Below are 19,474 nucleotides of genomic sequence, written 5' to 3'. Positions count from 1 at the left end.
TAGAGCTGCATTGAAATCATAGTCACAAAACTGAGCAATCAGTTCACTTTACCCATAGCACATAATTTATGCTGCTTACATAAACATAATTGCCAACATTATAAATTGACCTGAGGAGGGCTAAGGCACTGGTGACCCCCGTTTCCATTCAAGGGGTCAGTGTGGACATGGTGGAGGATTACAGATACCTGGGATACGAATTGACAATAAACTGGACTGGTCAAAGAACACTGAGACTGTCTACAAGAAGGGTCAGAGCCATCTCTACTTCCCGAGGAGACTGAGGTCCTTTAACATCTGCCGGACGATGCTGAGGATGTTCTACAAGTCTGTGGTGGCCAGTGATATCATGTTTGCTGTTGTGTGCTGGGGCAGCAGGCTGAGGGTAGCAGACACCTACAGAATCAATAATCTCATTCGTAAGGCCAGTGATGTTGTGGGGGTGGAACTGGACTCTCTGACAGTGGTGTCTGAAAAGAGGATGCTGTCCAAGTTGCATGCCATCTTGGACAATGTCTCCCATCCACTTCATAATGTACTGGTTAGGCACAGGAGTACGTTCAGCCAGAGACTCATTCCACCAAGATGCAACACTGAGCGTCATAGGGAGTCATTCCTGCCTGTGGCCATCAAACTTTACAACTCCTCCCTCGGAGTGTCAGACACCCTGAGCCAATAGGCTGGTCCTGGATTTATTTCCACTTGGAATAATTTACTTATTATTATTTCTGGTTTTATATTGCTATATTTCTATACTATTCTTGGTTGGTGCAACTGTAACAAAACCCAATTTCCCTCAGGATCAATAAAGTATGCGTGTCTGTCTTTCTGTCTTCTGCTTTGTTTTCAGTAGTCTCTCTCTCTCTCTTTGTATTACTCCTTTTTTAACCAATTCCTTTTTTTAAAAATAACAGTCATTTTATTAGAAATAACAAAATCTAATTGAGGTCAGGGTGGGCTATCTGAACACTCTGGCAAAGTGAGAAGATTATTCTGCCTCTTTGGTCACTTGCCCGAGCTATTAGGCTACGGAGTATATCTCTGTGGTGGGACAGATAAACAACTCTGGTATAGGTTCCTGGAAGTGTAGGAGTGGATGGAGATTCTTGGACAGGTGCATGCACCTCAGGTAAGTGGTCCTCATCATAAGGATCAGCCACTCTATTTATTTCTCTGCCTTCAGTGAACTTTGGAAGGTGCACGAGCGCAGGCCTTTTCGGCCTGATTTCACCCTGTGATGCTCTGATCACAAATGATCATGGTACATGCTGCCAGACTATTGTTCCTTTAGCAAATTGGTCTGAAATCTAAACAGCTTCACCACTCCCGAGCGGCAACAAAGATTTTGCTCTGCGTCTGAGATCATGCATGCTCTTCGTTTTCTCACGCTTTGCTGACACAAAGTTTCTCACTTTGTCTAAGACCAGTGAGTGAGGTTGGAGAAGGGAAGGAAGAACCGGCAGACATGTTCTCAGTCTCTGGCCCGTTGACAGCTCTGATGGACTGCAGCCATTCACAAGAGGTGTGGTACGATAAGCTAGCACTGCTTTGTAGGAGTCTTTTGCCTTTTGTAGGAGACTCTTGACAGTTTGCACTGCTCTATCCACTTCTCCATTTGCCTGTCGTACCACAGACTGCTTGTCTGGTGTTTGAACTCATAGTTCCTAGAAAAGGCTTTGAATTCTGAGCAGATGGATTGTGGAGCCTTGTCTGACACAAGTGTCTCTAGTATTCCATGGTGAGCGAATACATCTTTCAGGTGCTGTATAATTGCTGCTGAGGATGTAGCGGACAGCTTGGACTCCTACACATTCCACGAGTAGTTATCCACAGTGAGAAGATATTTGTCCCTTTTCAGCTCAAAAATGTCTCTGCCTCTTAAAAAAATAAGCAAGAAAAAAAAATGTCCCTGCCTCCAATTAGCCATGGAAAGTCTGGGAATTCTGTGGGACAGCGAGGTTCAGCATGATTCTTGTGCACTTTCCTGCATGCTTCACGTTGTTTTACGTAATTCCCCAGCTGTGTGCTCAGACCAGGCCACCACACAAATTGCCTTGCAGCATTTTTCAATGCCTTGATATCCTTGGTGCATTTGATTGATGATTTTGGTGTGCACGGAAGCAGGAATGACGAGTCTGGAGCCCTTTAGCAGCAAACCATCAAGAATGGTGAGAGTGTCTCTCTTAAGCCAGTAAGGTCTGAGTTTGTGAGCTCCCTTTGGAACAGTTGGCCATCTCTGCTCACAGTATTGCATGACCTTGCTGCAGATTTGGTCCCTTTTCAACTCAGCACAAACTTCATCCAGTTTACTCTGTGATGCAGGAAAGCTTTCATGTACCTGAGCTAAATAGATGTCGATATCTTCCAGGAGGGAGGAGTCAGCTTCCATCCACTCAATTTTGCACGCCACCCTTAACAGAATGTCTGTAGTTGTGAAATATTTACTGGGGACATGTTCACTGTCATAACAGTATAACATATGTCATTCTGAATCTTTGCAGGTGTGGAGATAATTCATCCAAGCAGTTCAAGCTGAGAAGGCTGGCAAATGTCTTGTAGTCTGTTTCAAGGAGGGATTTTGTGCTTATCAAAGAGCAGCTGAAGTGTTCACAAACCCACACAAGTGCCAGTGTCTCTTTTTCACTGCTGAGTAGGAGTCAGTGCTTTTGATGCATATGCCACCTGTTTCCATACACCACTGCAGTGTTGCATGACCACACCCCTAGGCCAAACGAAGAGGCATCTGCTGAGACCTTGGTTACTTTGTTTGGATCAAAGATAAGCTCTACTTTAAGTGATGGGAATGACTTCTCCTATGGTGCGTCCCAGGTGCAAATGTTTCTCCGAGGGGGGAGGTCACATAGTGGCTTTGTTTTCTCTGCCAAATCTGGAATGAACTTTGAGCTGCTTTACCATGCCAGTGAAACTGCGGAACTCTGATACATTCATAGGTTGTTTCATGTTCCAAACTCCTGCCAGTTAGTCTGAAAGTTAGTCTTGAAGTTAGCTGGGAACTGGGGTTGAGGGGGGAAAAAAGGGATCAGCCATGATTGAATGGCAGAGCAGACTCGAAGGGCCAGATGGCCTAATTCTGCACCTATGTCTTATGGTCTAATCAGGTTGTACTCCGAGGATGGTTGGTGGCTAAAGAAAGTCACCTCCAACTTTACAAATTCACATTTCTTTTTTGTTCAAGGTGATTCCAGGTGTTTCAGTTTCTCCAAGGCAGCTTCCACTCTTCTGTCATGTCCCTCGCCTGAGCCTCTGAAGATATCATCCCTGTGGCAGACTATTCTTCCAGTCCTCCAAAATATGGTTCATCCTCATCTGAAAGAGTTCAGGGGCTGATGAGATGCCAAAAGGGAGTCTCCTGAAGGCATAGCGTCCATATAGTGTGATAAATTTTGTGAGCTTCTGTGACTCGGAAGTTAAACGGATCTACCAGAACCCTGAGTTTGCATCTAGTTTGGTGAAGAACCCAGCATACCCAATGCGTGTTCAGCAGGAGGCAGAATAAACTTCTCCCACCTCACTGAATTATTCAATTTTGTTAGATCAACACAGATGCTCACTATGCCATCTGGCTTGGTAACAGGAACAACGCCTGCACACCAGCCAGTAGGTCCATTCACTCTAGTTATGATGTCAAGCACCCCCATTCTTTCAAGTTCAGCTTTGACCTTGTTCATCAATGGGACTGGAATACACCTCGCTGTGGCCAGAGAGTAGGCGTCACCCTTGGTCTCAGTTGGATAAGGTACTCTTTTTTTCAATACCACCAGGCCTGTGAATAACTCCGATACTTCTCCTGCCACTGAACATTATTTAGCAAATCCAACCTTGCAATGTGGTTCAGCTTCTCGACGGCGCGTTGCCCCAGTTGTGGTAAGAAGATACTGAACACCCTAGGCATCCTCTTTTAACTGTTTCTCATTTTTACAGATGGAAGTACGGTAGTAAACATTCCTTTCACAATGAGCTTATGTTTCCCTGTCCCCATGAACACATTCTTTGTTAGGATTAGCATAATGCACGTTTTCTTCACCAGTTTTGTGAACAGACATTCAGGGATGGCTGTGACATCTGACCCAGAGTCCATTTTGAACATCATGGCCTCATTTTTCAACTGAAACGTTGTACACCAACCTTGTCTATTTGAATATACAGTCCCAAGGAAAGCTGTTTCTTCGTCAGAAACATGGTCTTCTTTGACCTCCTTTAGAACTGTATTTGAGAGACACTGGCTTGTATAATGGCCAACTCTATTACATTGATGGCATTTCACTTATTTTGCTGGACAGAACTCTTTGACGTCAAATGCAGACTTACATCTCCTGTAGCTGGACATTTTATCTGCTCTTTGTTTCACTTGTCTGTTTTGTTTTTGTTTGAGCTGAGCTCTACTGCCATCTGCCGGTTTTCTGGAGTTGAACTTCGCCCTCTCATATATCACATTATGCTCTCCTGTGAAATATTCTTTGAACTTGTCCTGTTCTGTTTTATACTCCTTTTTCTGGGCATCTCTCAGTCCTAATCCACCCAAGATGTCATCTGATTTGTCACTCATGCAGTATATCACTGTGCTTACTTGATGCTTTTCTAAAGCCTGAGTGAGATTGCTTGCAACTCTAAAACGCTCAAAGCATCAGAGCCATTTCCCAAAGTCCACTTGTTTAGCAAAATCAAATATCTCAGGGAGCTTTATAAAGTAAGTAGACGAAGGCACTGCAGGTATTTGCTCTATTTTCCTGTTTGTTTATCTATTTTTTCATTTATTTGGACCATAAAAGTCTTTTCTCTCCCTGAGAGTTTGACTGACTTCTCTGCTGTATCTGTGTCTCCATGCATTTCCCCACGCTAGTGGCACACAGATTAATATATCCCCACTTTCAGATGTAGCCTGAAGGTGTTGCCTAGCAACCCTGGCCAGTTCCCAGCTTAGCCTCATGATGCATAAATGTAGTAACTATATAGGTTGATAAGTTTCTGGATATTTTTCATACATATATGCAAACAAGAATAGTCTTACTATAACTTCTTGCTTATTGGGGGTCTCACCTGGTCTGTAGCACCAATTCATGGATGATCAATCACTTCTGACACCATGTTGTGTTTGATATTGAGGAAAAGTGCAGAGAAACTATGTTTCTATGTTTCTCAGACACACCAGAAGGCCAGCATGCAGGATATCCAACTGAACTTCATTGATAACGGTGCTTGTACAATACGTGAATTCCTCCCATGTGGGAATGGCTGACTGAGTGGCACAGGAACATAACTCCTAACTACCACAACACACGTCATGATTATGCCTTACTTCTTAACCAAGCAATCTATCTGCTTATCTCCTCCAACAGCAATTAAGTTATCATTCACCTTCAGGCTGACATTCTGTCCTTAATCACACTCCAAACACACACGTTCACACACAATAAAGAAGCTGAAGAATACATTTTTACTTGGTCCTGCTTTGGTAAGGTTAAAGTTGTAAACATACAAATTATGGTGATATCCAGTCAAACTACCTCATGTCCCCCAATTAGATAAAATCTGCATTTGTTATCTCCAATTTAAATAAGGTGTTGTTGGATTCTGGTGTTAAAGTCAAAGGTTCTTCAGAAGTCAGGAAAGAAGCACAAAGCTTGTTGTTTCATGATCACTCATATTAAGAGTTGATAGAAAAGAGGCAAGTTGAACAGATAGTGACGGGGTCTACAGGGGTTTACCAGTTGAACAGAGAAAGAGAAAAACTAAAGATGGTGCCTAGCATAAAGCAGCTATTTTTATTCTACAGAGATAAGGCAAATCTATACATAAGAATTAACTAATTCAAAATCTATTATTCAGTACTGCAGTACCATTTTATCCAATGAGAAAACACTCATTCACTTAATGCAGAACAAAGAGACCTATCCAGAATTATACTTTGTATAGCCACTAGAGGCATATTAAACTGTTATGTACATACAACGACTTAAAATACAAGCAGATAATTAGTTGTTAAATTGCAAAGAAAATAACAAATAAACAGTCTAATCTCAAACTTTTTGCCCTGGAGGAACCCTCGCATAAAAATGAAAATATCTACAGCTCACGTTAGGTTAGTGTGATCAGTAAGTTGTAGATATACAGCGCCTATAATAAGTATTCACCCCCTTGGAAGTTTTCATGTTTTACTGTTTTACAACTTTGAATCACAGTGGATTTAATTTGGCATTTTTTGGACACTGATCAACAAAAAAAGACTCGTGTCAAAGTGAAAACTGATCTCTACAAAGTGGTCTAAATTAATTACAAATATAAAACACAAAATAATTTATTGCATTGCAATCACTCCCCTTTAATATGACATACCAAATCATCACTGGTGCAGCCAATTGGTTTTAGAAGTCACATAATTAGTTAAATGGGGATCTGTTTTGGAGACCTGTGTGCATTCAAGATGTTTCAATTGATTGTGGTAAAAATACACCTGTATCTGGAAGGTCCAACTGCTGAGTCATTACCCTGGCAAAAATTACACCATGAAGACAAAAGAACACTCCAAGTAACTCTGCAAAAATGTATTGAAAAGCACAAGTCAGGAGATGGATACAAGAATATTTCCAAGTCACTGAATGCCCCTTGGAGTACAGTGAAGTCAATCATCAAGAAATGGAAAGAATGTGGCACAGCTGTAAATCCCTGCCATCCTCAAAAACTGAGAGATCATGCAAGAAGGGGACTAGTGTGGAAGGCAACCAAGAGACCTACGACAATTCTGAAGAAGTTACAAGCTTCAGTGGCTGAAATGGGAGAGACTGCACATACAGTAATTGTTGCCCAGGTGCTTCACCAGTTCCAGCTTTATGGGAGAGTGGCAAATAGAAAGACGCTGTTGAAAAAATTCAACATGAAATCTCAGCTAGAGTTTACCATGTAGAAGTATGTAGGAGACCAAAGTCTGCTGCAAAAAAGGTTCCATGGTCTGATGAAACTAAAATTGAGCTTTTTGGCTTTCAGACTAAACGTTATGTTTGATGTAAGCCGAACACCACACATCATCAAAAACACACCACTCCTACCGTGAATCATGGTGGTGGCTGCATCATGCTGTGGGTACGCTTCACTACAGCAGGCCCTGGAAGGCTTGTGAAGGTACAGAGTCAAACGATTGCAGCAAAATACAGGAAAATTCTGGAGGAAAACGACGCAGTCTGCAAGACTGGGAGTAGATTAGTTTTCCAGCAAAACAATGACTCCAAGCATAAAGCCAAAGCTACACAGGAATGGCTTAAAAACAAAGTTGATGTCCTGGAATCAGAGTCTAGACCTCAAAAAATAAAACTTGAAAACTTCCGGGGGGGCGGGGTGGAGTACTTTCTATAGACACTATAATAATCCAGAAATAATTGTTAATGCTTTTTTGAATAGAGAATAAATTTTTGGCCAACCTTTCTTGAAAAAGCAGGTCGTTAAGCTTAGCTTACCTTTCTTTAATCTTTCATTCCCTTTCATAAATTTTAAAAACTCATAAGGGAAACATAATAAATTTTTGTTAAATAACTGTCTTAAGCCAAAATGGGATTTAATTTTTCTAAAGATTCCACTCGGTAGATTTAATTTAAATAAAGGTTGTAAATTGATTTTAATTAATGCTATTTGCAACATGAAAATTTATTGACAATGTTCAATAGTAAATTTGAAGCAATAAGCTGAAGCAATATGCATAAAATATAGCCTGAGACACAATTTTATACAAGACTTTGGAAAAACATTCTCTTGCTAAGTGACATAATCAGGCTCAAATATAGACCTAGCATGTAAAACCTGTTCTTGTCTTTTGCTGCACATATATTCAATTCTGGGTCGAATCTGAGATAAGCACACAAGATTTCACCTTAACTGAAATGAGACGATTTCTAACCTTGCTCTTGATACTTGTTTAACAAGAAAAGCTTGCTCACACATGTAAGAAGTTGAAAACTGCAGCAAAATGTTCATTGCTTTCCTATGAATGGCAGGATTCCCTTCTTTCACAGAAATCCAGAACTTGTCCAGAAGCAGATCAGTAAATACTATCTTGAGTGCACGATCAGACTGTGGCTCACAAAGTTCTTCCTCTTCTCTCAAAGTCAAGTTCTCAGGACTGAGCAGAAGAATCAGAGATAGGGTTCCTCACCAAGTCATACACTGTGTTGAAAGGGAGGAAAAATGCTGTTCAATTTTGTTCTACAGGTTTTCCAGGTGGTTTTCAATAAGTCTTGAGACTTTCCGATATCCTTCCTCACTCTCAAGCCCAAGCAGCAGTGGAAACATTTCAAGATTTTCTTTTGCAATGTGATTTTTCCAAAGATACAATTTCCTTTTAAATCAAAGAATCCTGTCACTTGAAGTCAAAACATTTTCTTCAGGGCCTTGCAAAAGCTTGTTCAACTGGTTCGTATGATGAAAAGTGTCTGTTAAGTAGGTTAGTTTCTGCAGCTATTCTTCATCTTCGCTCCCGTAAGTCAATCAGCGGCACATAAGGGGAAGTTGGAGGAGGTAACTTAGGAGGCAGAGGTTCCTCATCAGCCTACCGTTCTCCACTCTGTGCAATACAGCTCACCAATTATCACCAGTCTCCTCTGTCTCGCATCAAAAGCTGAGAATGGACGCAACCAGATAAACAGAGTCCTACTGTGCACTGCCATACTGGGCTGAGACCTCTAACGAGGTTGCTAACAGGGCTGCTCGGTCACTGCCCACCATTGCAAGCGCTAACATCACACGTCACATGAAGTTCAAACAGCGATGTTTTTTTTTTACATCATTTCTCTCTCAGAACCCCAGATGAGAAACCCTGGATTAATCTAAGAATTAAGCAGTCGGAACCAACAGACTTTATCTTAAGATAGCAACCAACCATATTAAACCAAAGGAAGTTTGCAGCAGTGCTTCATTTTTTTCTCAGTAAGAGCTGCTATGTCCTTTCATTCCCTTACCTGAAAGCACTGATTCCAGTTTCATTCTCTTTCCAACATACACAAAGTACCATTCCCACCTTCACTCACCCTCCTAACTTCTGCTCTCCTTTCCTTTTTTAACATGCATTGTGCAACATTTTTGATCGCTTTGTAACTCAAAAATATAGGGTTGGAAATTATAAATATATTGTTGTAAATAAAGCGGATTCCAGATTCTGTGCAGAAGACACCATGGTATTGAATCATTTAACAAAGCACATTATTTACTTGCCACTTACTTGTAGTACTGTTCCCAGAGGTATCGGTATCTTCCCTGGCCTGACATATCAAGCACTGTAAAGTTCAAACTGAAATAGAATAAAGCAACTAATTATGAAAAAATAGGTGAAGAAGAATAAATGATTTCTGTAATCTTGTGAATACAATTACTTTTCTCCAAACCAACCAAATTGTCATTAGAAGTTGTAAGCATAGAGCAAAGAAAAAAAAGCTCAAATTCAAGCTCATTGTCATTGGCATTCATGCACAGGGTATAAATGAAGCTGGAAGCTTATGTTACTGGTAGTTCAATGTCCTCAAATCTGAGCCTTGTTGTGAACTTGGCTAAATTAATATCTCTCCATGAGAGCTGAAATAGTTCTAGAAAATTTCAAATCTGATTATTATTATGCAGTTTTTCCCCCAGGGATTAAATTGAAAGGGAATAATTTAAAGGGACCTGAGGGAGAACTTTATCACACAGACTGTGATGCTCCTATAGAATGAGCTGTCAGAGGAAGTGGTTGAGGCAGGCACAATAACAAAATTTAAAAGACACTGAGATACAGTAGGTATGTGGCTAGGAAAGAGTTCAAGGTATATTGGTGAAATGCAGGCAAATGGAAACAGCTTCTATCAATCATATACAAATTCCCCCCCCCCCAAGAAAGATCCTGAAATTTGGACAACTCACTCTTGAAATCACTCAAATGAATGCAAACAAAAGAAGTCAAATCTTTGGAGTCGTACAGCATGGAAAAAGCCATTTGGCCCGACTTGTCCTTGCTGTGTCACCAATGAACTAATTGCATCTGCCCACATTTGGCCAATAGCCTTCTAATCCCCTCCCAACTATGTAGTTATCTATAGATAGCTTTTAAACATTGCTGCTGTGCCCCCACCCTGCCCCCCCCCCAGCCAACACATCCTGCAGTTCATTCAGCATGCAGAAGTTGCCCTTGATGTCTCTTGAATCTCTCGCCTCTGATCCTAAACCTAAGCCCCCATTTGTTTTTATCAACCCCTCCCTAAGAAAAAGACAATGTGGTTTTACCCTGCCTTGCTCCCTCATGACCTCTATTTGGTCACTCCTCAATCTCTTCCATTCTGGGGAATTAAGTCCAAGTCTACACGACCTCTTCTTTTGTAACTCAATGCCTTCGAGTTCAGGCAATATCCTGGTAAGTTTTTTCTGCACTCTTTCTAGTTTAATAACTCTTTCCCATAACAGGGTAACCACTACAGTACAGGCTCACCAATGCCTTATATATACCTGACTGTGGAGAATTTCACTACATTAAATCCAATTGTCGGTGTTATCTCTTGGACTTGTGCCTGAAAAAAATAGGAGGCAAGTTAAGTTCAATGTAAAACAGTTGAAATATGAAAAATAAGTTTTGCAGTCCATCTATTTTCAGTTCAGGTATTACAAAGGCATTTGAGGAATTCTGAACTTGCAATACGACAATTAGTTGCCAACTGGAATATAAAACCATGAAGACCAGTTTCATTTTTGGTCAATGCAAAATCTCAGCCAGCACAATGGATACACAAAATGGAGAGCATACAAAATTAAAGTTCAAAGTACTTATATATTATCAAAGTATGTATAAATTATACAGCCTCGAGATTCATCTCCTTACAGGTGACAAGAAAAACATTGTGCAAACAATAAAAGCAAATAACAGCATTCAGAACTAAAGAGAGTCGATCGACACAAAACCCAGAGCAGCCGGAGCAGGCCACAGCCTCAGCACCGTGGACAGTAGGGTAAATGTCACAGAGCAGCAAGCAGAATCTTTCCCACCTACCTGGCCTCTATCACCTTCTAACTGCCCTCCGTCCCCTCCCCACACCTTTTTTATTCTGGCTTCTTCCCCTTTCCTTTCCAGTCCTGAAGAAGGGTCTCAGCCCAAAACATCGACTCTTTTATTCATCTCCATACATGCTGCAAGACCTGCTGAGTTCCTCCAGCATTTTGTGTGTATTGTTTTGGATTTCCAGCATCTGCAGAATTTCTTGTGTTTGTCATGTAGTATCTCAGCCACATTGCTCTGATTGCAAGCCCATATTTCTTTCTTTATTGGAAATAATTCAGAAGATGTGTAACTCAGGTGGTTGATGGATGGGTTGAGTTGTTCTCCGATCTTGGCAATTTACTTGCAAATGTTACATCACCATGTGAGGAGACATCATTAGTACGCTGTTGGTTGTGGTGTGTCCTCCGAATGCTTGGCCTTACTCGTTTTGGAAACCCAATTGATGACCAATCAGCTGATTGATAATGTATAAAGGCCATGCATTCGGAGGACACAACTACGAGATTTCCTCCCACATCACAACTGAGTTTCCAAAAGGATGACCAATCAGCTGATTGATAAGTATATAAAGGCTAAACATTCAGAGGACACACCACAATCAACTGCACGCTGATGATATCTCCTCGCATGGTGATAAAATGTTTGCAAGTAAATTCTTTCTTTCAGTCTGGGTAGACCTTGTCCTCTCCTTATCCAGATTTTCTGAATAGAAGCATAAATTGCCTTGTGATTTTCCCTTGGCCCTGCTCACCAAGTACATTTCATGGAGTATTTTGGCCTTCCTAAAGGCCTGCTTGAGCATCTTCCTGCTATCTTGAGCAACACAGACAACATGCTGGAAAAATTCAGTAAGCAGCATCTATGGAGGGGAATAAGCAGTGGACATTTTGGACTGAGACCTTTCATCAAGAAGGGTCTCAAACTGAAACATCAGCTGTTTATTTCCCACCATTGATGCTGCCTAACTTGCTGAATACCCCCAGCATTTTGTGTCTGTTGCTTATGACTTCCAGCATCTGCAGAATCTCTCATGTTTTCTCCTGCTATGTTTATAATTCACAAGGGCTCACTCTGATTTTAGCTTCCTAAGCCCTACGTGTGCTTCCTTTTTCTTCCTGACTAAATTTTGGACCTCTTGGGTCACCCAAGGTTCCCATACCTTACTATCCATTATCCCATGCCAATCCTAAACACTGATAAATTCTCCTTTAAATGACTTCCACATATCAGTCATGGACTAGTCCAAAAACAACTGCTCCCAGTCAATGCCCCTTGGCTCCAGTTTTATTCTGTCATAATTTTACCTTCCCCAATTTGGTACGTTCCTGCAAAATCCAATTTTATCCTAACTCAGAACTATTTAAAAACATGTTAAAATGTGGTTGGTATTCCCAAAGTATTCACCCACTGAAAAAGAATTTAGTGCTTTCCTGGTGGATATGATGAATAAACTCTTTTCGGACTTCTCACTGGTTACAGTTATCGATTATAACAAACATTTTAATGACAAGCTCTGTCATCTTCATCAGATTTGGACATGTATAGTCCAGTGGTATTTATAACCCCACATTCCATCCCTCCTGATCAGTTAGTCGTCATCCACCTTGTTTACAATCAAATTCCAGTTCTTAGTTAGAGCAAGACCCTCATCTTTGTTGAAAATCTTTTCCTCTAGTTTTATTTCAATGGCTTCCTTTACCAGGTGGTCCCAAAGGCACTTGGCCAAGCACGATAATTTTGTGCCATCTAAGTTAATCCTGTGGCCATTATAAATGCAGTGTTCTGCTTCCTACGATTTCTCCAGGTAACCCAAACGATACACCTCCTGTGCTCCTTGATGCGGGCTTCCACAGGAAATCCTGTTAACACATTATTAGGTCTGTCATCTGGCCCATCTCATTTTCTAAAACCAGGTCCTGTCTGTTCTCTTCTCTGGCTGGACTCTCCACATACTTTTTCAAGAACACCTCTTGGATGCAGTGAAGAAATCCACCCCATCTAAGCTTTTGGTATTGAGGAATTCTCAGTCAATACTGGAGAAGTTAAAGTCTGTCACTATTACAGCCCTGTTGTTTTTGCACCTTTCCATACTCTGTCTACATATATGTTCATATATCATATCACTTAAGACAATACTGGCTACCCTGTCATGTATCCTGACAGTATTTTCTGTTTTATTTAAGATTTCTACCATCTGCAGGGATTTGTTTCAGAGTGTCCATGGAGAAAAAAAAGTCAAGATTGGGGAAAAAAATTGATTCCAGATAAGTAAAATTTCAGAACTGAACAAATCGTGGAGAAATGTAGATGGTCATACTCTTTCTCTAGTTGGATTGTCAGCCAATTCCTGGAATGTCACAAACACCTCATTCATGAGTCCTGATGAAGGGTCACGGCCCAAATGTTGACTGTTTAGACCACAAGACCAGAAGATATAGTTGCAGAATTAGGCCATTTGGCCCAGCGAGCTTGCTTCATCACGGCTGATCCATTTTTGCTCTCAGCCTCAATCTCCTGTCTTCTCCCTGTATCCCTTCATGCCCTGACCAATCAAGAAACTATCAGCCTCTGCCTTAAATATACATAAAGACTTGGCTTCCTCTGCTGCCTGTTGCAATAAAATTCCACAGATTCACCACTCTTTGTCTAAAGAAATTCATCCTAATCTCCATTCTAAAATGATGCCCTCTATTCTGAGGCTGTGTTCCCTGTCCTAGACTCTCCCACCAATGGGAAACTCTCCATCCTCTTCACATCCACTCTATCAAGGCCTTTCACCATTCAGTAGGTTTCAATCCCTGAGGGGTAAGTCACCCTTTATTCTTGTGAATTCTAGTGAACACAGGCCCAGAGCCATCAAATGCTGACAAGCCATTCAGTCCTGGAATCATTTTTGTGAACCACCTTTGAACCCTCTCCAGTGTCAGCACATCCTTTCAAAACTGCTCACAGTCCAAGTGAGGCCTCACCAGTGCTTTATAAAGCCTCAACATTACATCCTTGCTTTTATATTCTAGTCTCTTGAAATGAACGTCAATATTGCATTTGTCTTCCTCACCATAGACTCAACCTGCAAATTAACCTTTAGGGAATCCTGCACAAGGACTTCCAAGTCCCTTTGCACCTCAGATTTTTGTATTTTCTCTCTATTTAGAAAATACTCTACTCTTGTATTTCTTCTCCGAAAGTGCACGACTATACACATCCCAACACTATATTCCATCTGCCACTTCCTTACACATTCTCCTATTCTGTCTTCAAATTTCTGTAGCCTAATTCCTCACAACTACATGCCCCTCCACCTATCTTTATATTGATTGCAAACTTTACAACAAAACCATCAATCCCATCATTAAAGTTATTGACATATAATGTAAAAAGAAGTAATCACAACACTGACCCCTGTGGAACTCCACTATTCACTGGCAGCCAACCAGAAATGTCTCCCTTTATTCCCACTCTTTGCCTCCCGCCAATCAGCCGCTGCTTTATCCATACTAGAATCTTTCCTTTAATACAATGGGCTCATAACTTGTTAAGCAGCCACATGTGTGGCACCTTGTCAAAGGCCTTCTGAAAATCCATGTATACAATATCAATCGACTCTCCATTGTCTATCCTGCCTGTTATTTCTTTGAAGAATTCTAACAGATTTGTCAGGCAAGTTTTTCTTTTGAGGAAACCGTGCAATGGCTTATCTTATCATGTGCCTCCAACTACCCCAAAACCACATCCTTAACAATCTGTCCCAACATCTTCCCAACCACTAACTAACTGGTCATTACTTTCTTTTTCTCTGCTTCTCTCTTTTCTTGAAGAGTGCAGTGACTTTTGCAATTCTCCAGTCTTCTGGAACCATTCCAAAATCTAGTACTGCCACTATGCTGGTGATATTAAACCTGATTCTGATTCTGATCCTTGAATGCCTCCACAATCTCTTCAGACGGTTGCAAGGACGAGGCTGAGGACAAACCCAAGTGCAGGACACAGGCGCGGAGGCAGAGTCGTGAGGCGTTAGCACTGTCGCAAACAGGGAACCAGTATTCAGGAGAGTCTTTACACAGAGGCAAGGTTTACATAGAGTATCCAGGAAATGATGCAGAGCTTAGAACTGACAGTCCTAAGGAATCAGGAAACGAGGATTACTCACACTAGAGTCGACCAACAAACTGGCACAGCATGGCTGTGACGCCCGAGTTTTATCCCATGTTCGCTAATGGGAACCAGGTGTGCGGTAATTAATGGGACTAGCAATCATAGGGAATTAGCCGACAGGAGTTAAGGCACAATCAAGATAATGGCAAGATGGGGAATTACCAGTTGGGACCATGACACAGACATCTCTTTCAGAACACTGGAACCTACAGCATCTGGTCCAGGTGACTTATCTACCTCTAGACCTTTCAGTTTCCCGAGAGCCTTCTCCCCCACTACTGGCAACTTCACACACTTCATGACCCCTTACACTTTGGAACTTCCAGCACACTGCGAGGTCTTCCACAGTGAAGGCTGATACAAAATATTTATTCAGTTCATCTGCCATTTCTTCGACACCCATCACTACCACCTCAGCATAATTTTCCAGCACTCCGATATCCACTCTAGCCTTTCTTTTATGCTTTATGTAACTGAAGAAACTTTTAGTAGTGTCTTTAATATTACTGGCGAGCTTACTTTCATATTCCATCTTTTTCTTCTTCATGACTTTTTTTTACTTGCCTTCTGTTGGTTTTTAAAAGCTTCCTAATCATCTAACTTCCCTCTAATGTTTGCTCTAACTTATGTCCTCTCTTTGGCTTTATGTTGGCCTTGTGTCTCTTGTCATCTTGCGTTGATAATACCCCTTCCTCCTTAGGATGTAGTATGTATTGTGCGCCTTCCCAGTTGGTTCCCATGCATTGATGCTGCCTGACCTACTGAGCTCCTCCAGCACATTTGTATGTATTGCTCTAGATTTTAAACATCTGCAGTACCTCTCGTGTCCCTCATTCATTTGTTCTATGTTATATTTGGGGATAGAATAAATCGCCTCCTCATGGGGCGTGACTGTAATCAGTAACACACAAAGGAAGGGGAATTTAATTCCATTGTGAACTGCAGCTCCAGTTACTCACACTGGCAGGTTTCAAACGATCGATGATGGTGCTCTTCCCGCTATTGTCCAGCCCCAAACAAAGAACATTGGCATTCTTGCGCCGCAGTCTCAGACGTGCGATTAGTTTCTCGAAAAAGCCCATGCCAGACCGGGCCGGTATCGCCCTATTGGCTTGCGGACCCGCAACTCTCTCTCTCTTGTTTGTGTCAAAGGTGACGCAACTGCAAAATTCAGCGTCGGTGCCTGTGCAGCAGGCGGTGCGGGCAGTTGTGTTTAACCTGGGAAGTGAGAGGACTGTAGACAGGGGACAAAGAACATCGGGCAACAGGTTACGTGTTTCGCTCCAGCAATTTTAACACCGCTAATATTATTCTGGCATTCCCTCCCGAAGGAGCACACGGTCGCAATTATATCGTGGTGTACTCCAAGCACCGTCCCACATGAATCCGCCTCCATCGGCTGTCGGGGGGGAGCCCAGAATCTTAATGAGCAGTCAACATTCCAGAGCTCCTTCATAGACTCATTCATAGATTCAGCGAATGAGACCAACCAGCAGTCCCAGATTATGGTTTGCATCCTGGTGGTCAGCTCCCTGTTGAACTATATCTGGTGCAGCTCACACTGATCTGGTGGTCTCAGGTTTAGTAGATGAATTGATCATATGGGTGCAATTGGGCAGCGCAGGTTCAATGGGCTGGAAGGGTCTGTCACCAGGCTGCATAATAGTAAACATGATGCAAATCAAGCTATTAAGCTGGAAGTTTGCTGGCCTCAGCCAGGTGAGCTTTTTTGTTTCTGTTTGCCTCTTCTGATGCCCCATTAAACAGTCAACCAGAAGTCCCAACAATGTCTGCAGCAGACACCCTTTTATCTTCAAAATACTGGGGCAACTCAGTAGGTCAAGCAGCATCTATGGAAATGAATAAACAGTCAACATTTCAGGCTGAGCCCCTTCTTCAGGACTGAAAAGGAAGGAGGAACTCCTGTCCCCATTCCTGTTTTGACATGTCAGTCCATGGCTTCCTTTTTTGCCACAATAAGGCCATTCTCAGGGTGGGGGAGCAACACCTCATATTCCATCTAGGTAGCTTCCAACCTGATGGCATGAACATCGATTTCCCCTTCCAGTAATTTTCCCTCCCCTTTCTCTTGTCTTTTATTCACCACCTGGCCTCTTACCTCTTCTCAACTGCCTATCACCCTACCCCTGCAGCTCCTCCTTCCCTTTCTCCCATGGTCCACTCTCCTATCCTTTCAGATTCCTTCTTCTCCAGCTCTTTACCTTTCCCACAAACCTGGCTTCACCTATAACCTTCTAGCTAGTCCTCATTCCCCTCTCCCCACCTTTTTGTTATGGTGTCTTCCCCTTTCCTTCCCAGTCCTGAAGAAAAGTCTCAGCCCAAAATGTCAATAGTTTGTTCATTTCCATAGATGCTGCCTGACCTGCCGAGTTCCTCCAACATTTTGTGTGTGTGGCTCTGGATTTCTAGCAACTGCAGAATTTATATATTTATCTTTATATCTTGCTTTCAAGAACCAGAGATATGGACATCCAGATAGTGACCTTGTCCAGTTTGCCATCCAGAACATTCTGAGAGAAACTCATGGAAAAGGTCTAGGTGATTCACCTGGCTGATTCCTGGGAGAAGGTTGTCCTTTCATAAACTGCCAAAGATATTGGATCTGTATTCTTTCTAGTTTAGAAGAATGAGCAATGATTATATTGAAACATATTACATCAGTTGAGGTCATGATGGGAAGGGCGTAGAGTTGTTTACATAAATGGGGGAATCTCGAACGATGGAACTAATAACAAGATTAAGGGATGATCATCTAAAGCCATATCTCACAGAGAATAGTAAATCTCCAGAATGCAGAAGGTAATCACTAGGAGCATTTAAAGAGGAACTAGATAAATTTTTGAAGATTGGGAAAATGCGAAAGAACAGAGGGACCTTGGAGTCCAAGTCCACAGATCCTTCAAAGCAATGAAAGTTGATATGGTGATTAAGAATGCATATGATGTGTTGGCTTTCATTAGACGGGAGATTAAGTTCAAGAGCCCAAAAGGTAAGGTAGCTACTCTATAAAACTGTGAGACCACTCTTGCAGTACAGTCTTCATTTCTGGTCACCTCATTATGGGAAGGATGAGAACAGTTTCTTACCCCAAGCTATCAGACTCCTCAATACCCAGAGCCTGGACTGACACCAACTTACTGCCCTCTACTGTGCCTATTGTTTATTATTTATTGTAATGCCTGCCCTGTTGTGTGCACTTTATGCAGTCCTGGGTAGGTCTGTAGTCTAGTTTTTTTTCTGTGTCATTTTTACATAGTTCAGTGTGGTTTTTGTACTGTTTCATGTAGCACCATGGTCCTGAAAAACAATGTCTCATTTTTACTGTGGACTGTCAAGCAGTTATGGTCGAAATGACAATAAAAAATGACTTGACTTGACTTGACTTGCCTTGTCACAATCAAGAAGTGCAGAGGAGATTTACCAGATGCTGCCTGGATTAGAGAACATGTCTTATGAGGAAAGGTAGAGAGAGCTCGAGCTTTTCTCTTTGGAATGAAGGAAGATGAGAGGTGACTTGATAGAGGTGCATGAGATTATGAGGGGCATAGAGTGACAGCCACTTTTCCCCAGGGTAGCAATGACTAATACCAGAGAACATCCATTTAAGGCACTTAGAGGAAAGTTTACAGGTGGATGTCAATTGTACGTTTTTCACACAGTGTATGGTAGATGCCTGGAGCACACTGTTAGGATGGTGGCAGAGGATGATACAATTAGAACACTTCAGAGACAGGCTCATGAATGGAGGGAAAATGGAGGGTTATGTGCTGTGTAGGGAAGGGTCAGATTGATCATGGAGTATGTTTACGTGGGTTGGCACATTGTCATGGGCACAAACAGTTGTGTTGTTCATTATTATGTGGATTGAAGGCTATGGGGATCTGCCAGAGAAGAGGAGATGAGGACTGGAGCAGATAACCATAATCATTTTAAATGGCAGGGCAAATTTGAGGGGTCATATGATCTATCCCTGCAGCTATTTTCTATTGTTCTTTTTAATCATCCATCCAATGAATGTGTGCAATCCACTACAGACACAGCTATATTAGTGATGAAAGTATGTTGACAGATGTATCATACTCTTGGATCTCTACACTGGTCATCTAGGTAGATGAGGTACCAAAAACTAGATGTCAGATACTCAAGTAGCAAGGTCAAAAGTTTAGGCCTTTCCTCATGGCTTGTATATTTTGTCAAGACTACATGAGTGTACAGAGGGCACAAGTTTGATGGACTAGTAATCTAGATGTCTCTGTTAGGTTGCTAACTGTTAGC

At 41.8% G+C, this 19,474-nt stretch overlaps 1 protein-coding gene across 2 annotated transcripts in view; it reads right to left on the bottom strand.

The window, feature by feature from the left end:
* The window catches only part of LOC140734064 (ADP-ribosylation factor-like protein 6), a 33,718-nt gene extending 17,400 nt beyond the window's left edge, over positions 1-16,318 (bottom strand). For both annotated transcript variants that reach the window (XM_073057642.1, XM_073057644.1), the window contains exons 1-3: positions 16,138-16,318; positions 10,477-10,538; positions 9,224-9,292 (exon numbers count right to left, since the gene is read on the bottom strand). In XM_073057642.1, the coding sequence (XP_072913743.1) occupies positions 9,224-9,292; positions 10,477-10,538; positions 16,138-16,260 (254 nt within the window). In that variant the 5' untranslated portion in view covers positions 16,261-16,318. The remainder of the gene's footprint in view (positions 1-9,223; positions 9,293-10,476; positions 10,539-16,137) is intronic.
* Positions 16,319-19,474: the final 3,156 nt, after the last annotated feature.

This window comes from Hemitrygon akajei, chromosome 10 (genome assembly GCF_048418815.1).
Source record: "Hemitrygon akajei chromosome 10, sHemAka1.3, whole genome shotgun sequence".
Classification (NCBI taxonomy): Eukaryota; Metazoa; Chordata; class Chondrichthyes; order Myliobatiformes; family Dasyatidae; genus Hemitrygon; species Hemitrygon akajei.
Note: the sequence above shows the minus strand (reverse complement) of the source record. Positions and strands in the feature narration are given on the sequence as shown.